The following is an 8,683-nucleotide window of genomic DNA, read 5'->3' on the forward strand; positions in this document are numbered from 1 at the left end:
GCCGCGAAAGGAGCGGGGCAAGGTGGTGCCCCCGAGGGGCAGGGCGCGCTGGGGTCTGCCGGGCCAGGCCCTCAGGCAGCGGCCCGCTCCCAGGCGGGGGCCCGGGACAGGACGTTCCTGAGGGGAGCAAACCCTCCGAGCGCCCGGGCGTCGGAGCAGGCGTCCCGCGCCACCGCCGCGCCGTGCCCCCGGAGCCCCGGCCGCCCCAGCGCCGCGGGAGGTGCCGGGGCCGGGCCGCTGCCCCCTCAGGGCGGCTCCTGCCTCCTTCCCTCCCTGCCTCCCTCGCTTCCTGCCGGCCGGGATTGGCTATGCTGCCGGCGGGCGGGCGGGACGCGCGGCGCCCCGACGGAGCGGGGAGCGCGGCCCTGGGAGCGCGGAGGCGCCGTCAGCGCGCCCGGGCTGTCCTACACCGCGATTCTCCTTTTTCCCCCTTTTTTTAAACTTTTTTTTTTTTTTTTCCTTATCCCGCTTCCCTCTCGGGACTGGAAGCAGGATCCGCGTCCCTGGATTGCTATGCCAGCTGAACTCTCCCGGGCCGTGGGAATGCACGCCATCTCCGACCTGCACTCCTCCCTCCCCCTGCGGCTCCTCAACAAGGGGCCCGAGTACCTCCGCAGGCAGCTGGAGGCCGGCAAGCCGGGCAGGAAAAGTGCCGTGGAGAGACTGGCCGCCGATAAGGCCAAGTACGTAAAGAGCCAGCAGGTCATCGGCACCAGGCAGGATCCCGTCATCGCGCTCAGCTCAGCCTCGGAGAGCAGCAGCGAGACCTGTTCCGTGGAGAGCAGAGCAGCGAGCAGGGAGCTGGGCACGGGCGCGAAGCCCCCGGAGCCGGGCACGGCGGCGAGCTCCTGCCGAGCCCCCCTGCAGCACGGGCCCCCCGTCGCCAGGCGCAGCACCAGGAGGCAGATGCGGCCGGATTCCCTGGTGATCTACCGGCAGAAATGTGAGCTCGGCAGGGGTCAAAGCCAGGACAGCTCACGGGGGAATTTGGTGAGGAGGATCTTCCATGGGTCCATAAAAGAGAAGCAGTTGGCTTCCCCTGCGTTGCCCAGAGTCATGGAGGACGTCGCAGCCACCGAGAGCAATGAGCCTCTCTCAGCAAAAGATGGTGACCACGAGCCCAGCGAGCATGGAGCGGTGCAGACTTTCCCCGTGAGCACTGAAGGGGCAGGGGTGTGTACAACAGAGCATGAGAGACCCTCAAAACTGAGTACACCTCCTGAAGAGGTCAAGGAGGTGAAGAGGAGAGGTCTCCATCGCTCCCAGTCAGACATCAGCTCTCGCTACTCCAAGTCCTTCGCTGAGTTTGAAACATTTTTCAAGTACTGTGGCCTGGAGCAGGAGGTCATTGAGGATCTTGGGAGAGAGAACTTCTCTGTGGTGTCTGACAACGTCTCCTTCAAGATCCGCAGCATCAGCGTGGCGACATCGGAGAGCGAGTTCACGAGGCACAGCGGGGACGAGGGGCTGCTGGAGGACGAGCTCACCGAGCAGGTCCCCAGCAGCACCTCCGTGATCGAGCGCAACGCTCGGATAATCAAATGGTTGTACACGTGTAAGAAAGCCAAGGAGACCAATAAGGTGATGCAGGAACTGGCGTGATGGCTTCATTCAGCATGCGTTGGAGCCTGGCGAACTCAAGGTGTGTGCAAAGCCTCGCCCTGACAATTTGCGTTTCTCTTTCCTTTTCAGAGAGCAGTTAACTAACTTCTCATGGTTTATATTAGTCTTTTCAGGAAGGGCTGAAGGAAAATGTGTTTTGTTTACCACATGTTCCAGGTATGGCTTTTTTGCAAATCAGAGATCTGTTTTTACAAAAGACAAAATATGAACAAGTAAAGGTTTGCAGCTTGCCAGGTTTAGCTCAGACCCCCCACAGGAAATTAAAGAGTCAGTGTGAGTGAAGGATGCCTGCTTTGCAAATATCTTACTTCTTTTAATTTCTGCTATATTAAATGCTAGGAAATGTATTCAACCTTTAGTTACAGTTATTTGTAACAGACTGAACAGTCTACTACTAATTAGGAGTGCACTGTATTTACATTACACTGCTACAGTTTTCCCCTTTACTTCACTGTCTCTCCTTCTCCTTACACATAGGCACCCTCAAGTATCAGAAAAGCAAAACTGAATCAGTGCCCTGCTGTCAATCTTATTTCCTCCCTGGCTTCCTGTTGGGACCCTAAAAGTTTGTACCAGGTGACCTCATAGCATTTCACAGAGTTTGGGTTTTCCTCTGCAGTGGGTTTTGCTGTGTGGTTGGTGCAGGTAGCTGGGAATGGGTTGTGCAGTTTGCCTTGGTCAGAGGGGTGCTCCAATGTTTTGAGCTAAAGATAATTAACACAAAAGTGTGGATCTGGGCTTAGAAATCAATTACTTCACAGACAGAAGCATAACAAATTTAGCTCTGGTAAAAGCCAGTGTCCTGGGTTTAATAGAAGTGGTGTTTATTTTGCGTATGATCTCCTGGAAAAGAGCTATATTCATGGAGCCTGTGGTGTTGATAATCTATGAGATAAGTTTTTCTTCTTCCACTGCATAAAGCCCCTAGGATAACTACTGCAGCTTACCGTCAGGTACTTAAAAATTTCATGAGTAGGTCTTGATATGAAGGATTACATGTATATTTTCTGACAGTTCGTAATTGGTGCATGAGAAGAACATCATTTGGTGTAGATACAGCTGTTGACAGAGCATGTGGGTCCTATGAATGTGGAGAATTGTACTGCTTGAGCCTCATTCCTATGTGGATGTGAGGCTCTCTCTCTAAATTCCTTTAATCCATATAAGGCAATTTCAAGTTTCAAGTAAATAGATTTTTATCCATTTACTTGAAACTGGTTTTAATGATGTGAAATTGTGTTCATCTTTAGAATTAGAATTTTTCTCAATAGTCTGTTTTCTTCCTGCAAGAGAAGGAAGACAGGGAGAGAGCCATTATACAAAAACTTTTCAAGGCTGTGCTGATAAGCATATTCTCAGGTTGACAACTTAAAAGAAGTGTTGTTGTGTAACAAATCCTTTCCCAAATAATTTTAGAGAGAAGAAAGGGCTCTCCCAAACTAATAATTTCTCCTTGCTGATCCTTCTGTGGTAAAGGGCCAGGGAGATACACGAAACAAAATGAGGAAGGTGGTGGGTTTGTGAAGCTCCTTGCAGCTGCCAGCCTTGTTAAACAAGAGGGTGGGAGGCAGATTCCAGCAAGCAAGAACCACGCAAGAAAAACAACCAAATAAAAGCCTGTTTGCTCCTGGATACCCCTAATGGGGTAAGGTCCAGGTCATCACCACAGAGCTGGCCCCAGAGGGAGCAGCTGGCCCTTTCCCCATCTATTTGCCAAGCCTGTCCAGTGCTGCAGCTGAGGCAGGAGATGCTGGTGAGCACCCCTGGGAGCATGCAGTCTGCAGAGGAGGTGCTGCACCAGGGCAAAGGCAAGGGCAGGAGGGTGGGAAGTACCAGGAGCTGAACCACTGTAACCTCACATGAGCTTGGTCAATGGCTTTTTGTTTTTACCATATGAGAGAAAATTGTAGTACACAGCCTAACAAGGCGGTGAAAAGATCTCAGTGAAAAAAACATCAAGTTTATTCAAGTGATCTTATGTTCATTCTGCAGTAACTTTAATTACTCTGGTAGCAATTCCTTTGACAGCCTAGGAAAGACTATTTCAGAGGGTCCTTATTTATAAACCTAATTTTAAGAATATTAGGGCTAACTCTCAACTGTTGGATCTCATCTGTCAGGTAGTTTCTGAAAACTGAGAACATACTTATCATTTAGGCCACAGAAGTGGGAAGTTGAGAAAGGTCAGCTAAAAATACCTGTACAAGGGTCATCAAGAGTTGCCATAAGGTAAATACCACATTTACTGGACAGAATTTAAGGAGAGAGTTGTTTATTGTTACATGATTGCAAAATGAGTCTAAATTTTCATTCAGTTCTACACTTTGACAGCATCAATTCTGATATCTGTGTTTTCACAGTATCCAAGTGTTTGGTTCTGTTGAGCTTGCTTATTAAAGGGCAGTGGACTGCTGTTCTCTGCTGGGGAGCACCGTGCTCTTTCTGGTATTCCCAGGCACATCCTTAGAAATTCCTGATTTTCTACAGAAGCTTGAAAATTGTTGCATCTTCTTTGGATAATGAGGCAGAAACCTCATTTCTGAAATCCCGGCATTCGTTATGTCTAAAACATCTTTCAAGAACTCCAGAGCTTTTATGGGCCAGTGATCATTCCATTCATATTTTATGTTCTCTGTTTTAATTTTTCATGAGCTTTCTGGGACCTGATGGAACACCGTGTAAATAAAAGAGCTTGTTGAAGGATCAGGTTCTTTAGTATGTTTCATCAGAGAGATGATTGCAGAGTGTGGGTTGTGAGCTTCAGAAAACTGAGGTCCTTAGCAAGATGGTCACTGCTGTTTCTTGGTAGAAAGCTGCCTGGGTTGACCTCTGCAGTCCAGTTCCTCTCACTGTCAGTTCTGCTTGATTCTAGGAAGATGGGTCACTCTGCATCCTCCTTCCTGAGCTGAATCAAGATTATTCAGCCTTGAGTTTCTCATTGTTCTTAAATGGGTGACCATTATTCAAGTGGAAACCTCCAGGGAGGATAATTTACTATGTTGGCAGTAGCCACAGGCAGCTGAATTAAAGCTTTAGAGTATCACCTTAAGCTTGTCTGATGTGATAAATAACAAATGACACTGTTTTTCTTCTTTCTTCAGAACTGTTGGCTTGGAAGTAGAACAAAACCAGACATAGGAAGAGACTTACCTCATCTGGCTTATGTGTACTTCGTCCAAGTTTAGTATTTTGTTGTTGTTTCCTACCTTCGTCCCCATCCTCTGGAAGCCTCACTCTTCTCAAGCCCAAGGGTGTCCAAGACTGCAGTGAAAAGTGGAGATTGTGAACTGTGCCTCAGCAAGACAGCAGGAAACAAAATCACCTGGAAAATGGAAGCATGGCAGCAGCTACCATCCACAATAATATTCAACATCATCTCACTGCCTCAGGATGTCATTCCAGGCTGTGACAGAAGGTCTGTTTTGTGCACCCATCTCTTTCCAGCAATGAATTTGTCAACAGGGCTGGAGGGAGAAGGTGGAAATGAAGTGGCAGTGACCTCTGGGTCAGATGTTTCCTTGCAGACAGACTCCACCTGGATGTCCAAAGACTCTGCCTTACCAGGGCTGTTTGATTAGAGCTCATCCCGACATCATTCACCATCATTTGCTTGGCTGGTGAGAACTAACTGTGGCAGCCTTATCTGAGATCCTTGGCAAATATGTAAGCTAAATCCCTGCCAAACCTCTCTTTCTCTGACAGCATGCAAGCCAAATTGGTGTACCTTACATCCATCTAGTTTTCTCTTGCTAGTTTGTCACACAGCTTGCTCAGCCACTGGGAAAGAATAGCACCAAATACTTCCAGGAGCATGGTTCCAGGAAACAGGTATTGAGGGAGGTTTTGCATTGTTTCTGCCTTGCAGAACAGTACAATTTGTGATGTGTGCCTGAGTCTGACATGGCAAACATTGCAAGGTTTGGTGTAACACCTTTAGTTTTAGGCAGTGAGGGAGCAGGCTGTTACAGAATGGCATTAGGGAGCTGTGCCAGGCTGTGTTAAGCCGCACTTCCCCAGTGTGGGTCTGCAGTAGGGCAGTGCAAGGCATCACTGTGCTGCAGCGTAAGAAGGCATGTTAGGGCTCAGACAGGCCAGGGAATGTCCTGATGACACCCACTGTAGACAACACCTCACTCAATATCATCAGCAAAATGCTTCATTTGGGCTGCCTGAGATAAACTTGTTTTAAAAGGTGATACTTGGATCACTAGTGTAGTGAATGAGGCCTCTGCAGTAACTCATGGAATTTGTTGGCTATGCCTCAAACACCCCAATTTGTCATTGCTTGCTAGAAAATCAAAGCATTTCTATATGGACATTGCAAACCACAAAACAATTAAAAAGAAAAAAAAAAGCCAAAGCCACTTTCCCTTTCATTTGCAGTGATACCCATCTGTGAAAGCTGCCTGACTGGCACAATGTTGACTTCAGCTGTTGGTCCTGCAGAGGTTAAAAGCCTACCATGTGTTACCATGGTTGTGGAAGAGTTGCCCTTGAAGAGCTCATTGACATCAGCTAAATATCATCTGGGTTGCACTTCCATGGGTTTTAAATGTGCTTGTTAGTCCTTGGATGGTTAGTGCTCAATTACAGCACCAGTCTGGAAATGCAATGTCTTCTGTTTCTAGTGTTGGTACTAAGGCTTGTGTGTATGAAGTTCTTAAGATAACTAGATAACGATTCCAGATACAATAATTCTTGAACCCACTTTTCAAATGGGAGAAAACTAAGTAGTTTGTGTGAGCTCCTTCAAACTTAGAGAAAAGGTAGCATATGTGGATATTTTCTTATATAATGAAATCTCCATATATATTTGTTACGTTATTATAAAAGGATGATTCTCAGAAAACTTCAAGATGCTGCTAATATGATAAGATTTATACACTGAAGGTACAGGTTTGTAAGGTTTATTAGTCAGGAACATAATCTGATGTATGATGTATGATAATCTGTTCTGTTCATGCTCCCAGCAAGATGCTGTACCACATATATATTTGTATATCAGAGCTAAGGGATGCTTTTCTTCAAAAACATGGATTACTGTAGATAGCTCAGGGTGCAGGAAAAATCTTTTGAGTTACAATCCAGTGCCATGCCACAGGAGAAGAGAATTAATTTGTTTTGTTTCAAAGGAAAATTCTTGTTTCATTTTCAAACTTCTATTTGTGGTTCCTCTGTCAGTTGAGCAGCTTTCAAGAGTTAAGATGAAAGATGTATTACTCATGAATTTTCAGTATTAGGAAGGAATATGTTTCATTTGCTTGAAAATACTGAACATTAGCCTTTCTGAAAATTGATAAGGGTTTTATGGCAGAGGTTAGTGAAATCACAACTGGACCCATTCTGAATACTTTTTTAGTCCCTCTTTTTGTCTTTGTGGATAATTTAGTAGGGTTCAGGTGACTTCCCACACTGATGTGGCATTTCTTTGGCTTTGCTCAAACTCTGTAGGAATCCCAAGCACTCCCATTAATTTCAGAGGTGATGTGGATGTGTCTAAGATCTTTGCCTGTTAAGCTGTAGATTCCCTTTATTTAATAATGCCTTGTGGGGAAGCTAATAATTTACCTTTCCTATATGTCAGAACAAAAATAGATTACAATCTTCTTTCCCCATACGTTTTGGGAATGGCTAATTCAGTGTTTTTTCCAAATGATGAGAGCTGTGGTGTTCATTCCACTCCTGTTACTGTTACATGTAAAGGGTTCTCCTTTCTTCTGCTGGGTCTTTCAGTCATATCCTTCAAAACAAGAAGAACTTGCTAATGTTAGCCACTACCTATCTTTTTCTCAAAAAAAACCCCAACATTTTTTGGTTTATTTGGGGGTTTTTTTTACTATTTGGGATGGGTGGAATTTTCCAACGTTGGTGTTAAACTGTGGAAAAGTGGGCTGTTGCAGTTTGAACAGAAGTTTTAGCAATGGAGCTGGTTTTCCATTAGTCTAGGGAGCTTAAAATGGTGGCTGATGACAAATGCTAGTCATAAATTGAATTGTTTTGTTTGACTAGAACTATGTAAACAAAACAGTCAGATGGGGTGCAAGTGTACAGAGCAAATTGCTGATTACACCCCAGTGTTTCATGGTTCTCCAGTGCTGTGACAAGGGGCAATGTCCACAGCTGTCGCATAACAGGAGAAAGATACAAAGTCTCGGCTTTGTGGTCTGGAATATGGAGATAAGACTGAAATATTTGAAATATATTGTAAATATTACTGTACAGAAATCTATAAGAAATACAGAATTTTCTATATATATATTACTTTTCTAATGGATATAAGTCTACACGTTTTATGAAATCGACAAAGCATTACATTGGTGGGGATTAAGCAGAAACTTTCTTCTGGAGCAGGTTGTCCTGCCATTGCCTCCTGTGAAGTTTCTTGCATCTGCTTTTGAATCCTTTGAAATGGAATACTAGTCGGATCTGATACGGATATTTCACCATTGTTATGCTTATATTCCTGTGAAAAAACTTGATGCTGTTGAATGCATACAAATAAAACTACCACTCTGAGAGGTAATGTTTGGTTTTTTAAAAGTATACTTTTATTTTGCTGTCTCCATTAAAGTGCTATTTTTTTAAAGCTGGAATCCCATTAGGGAATTGATTTCTCTGTGAGTGAGGCTGATACTCAACTGTGAACATCTCAAAGTGCAATGCATCCCCGAGCCATACCTGGACCCCTGGCTGAGAGCTCAGGCATGGAATCTCTCAAGGAGCTGGCACAATAACTAGTAGCTCTCAATATCAGTAAATTTTGATTACATGAGGGTAAGGTTGTTCTACAACATTCCAATATTTTTTATTTCAGAATATGTCTGAAAAGATAGAGTTTATTTCTAAAGGGTACTATTTTTTCCAAATTTAGTATTCTGTTTGGTCTTGCTCACTGTCAAAAGCTACGATGTGCTGCAGGCAACACCACACTCATCTCAGCCAGTGTCCAAAGTGGGAGAGAGTTTCAAGTTCTGCTTGGAAAATATATTATCTCCAGAATCTTATAAAAAACTGTTGTTTGACTGTTCTTTCCTTAGAAGTAATTCAGTATATTATGCTA

General features: G+C 44.9%; 1 protein-coding gene across 1 annotated transcript; it reads left to right on the forward strand.

Moving 5' to 3' along the window:
* The first annotated feature begins 378 nt into the window (after positions 1-378).
* FAM110C (family with sequence similarity 110 member C) lies at positions 379-8,146 on the forward strand. The gene is made up of 2 exons (XM_064412066.1): positions 379-1,642; positions 4,725-8,146. The coding sequence occupies exon 1, from the start codon at positions 514-516 to the stop codon at positions 1,600-1,602; it is 1,089 nt and encodes a 362-aa protein (XP_064268136.1). The 5' UTR covers positions 379-513; the 3' UTR covers positions 1,603-1,642; positions 4,725-8,146.
* Positions 8,147-8,683: the final 537 nt, after the last annotated feature.

This window comes from Passer domesticus, chromosome 3, assembly GCF_036417665.1.
Source record: "Passer domesticus isolate bPasDom1 chromosome 3, bPasDom1.hap1, whole genome shotgun sequence".
Taxonomy (NCBI): domain Eukaryota; kingdom Metazoa; phylum Chordata; class Aves; order Passeriformes; family Passeridae; genus Passer; species Passer domesticus.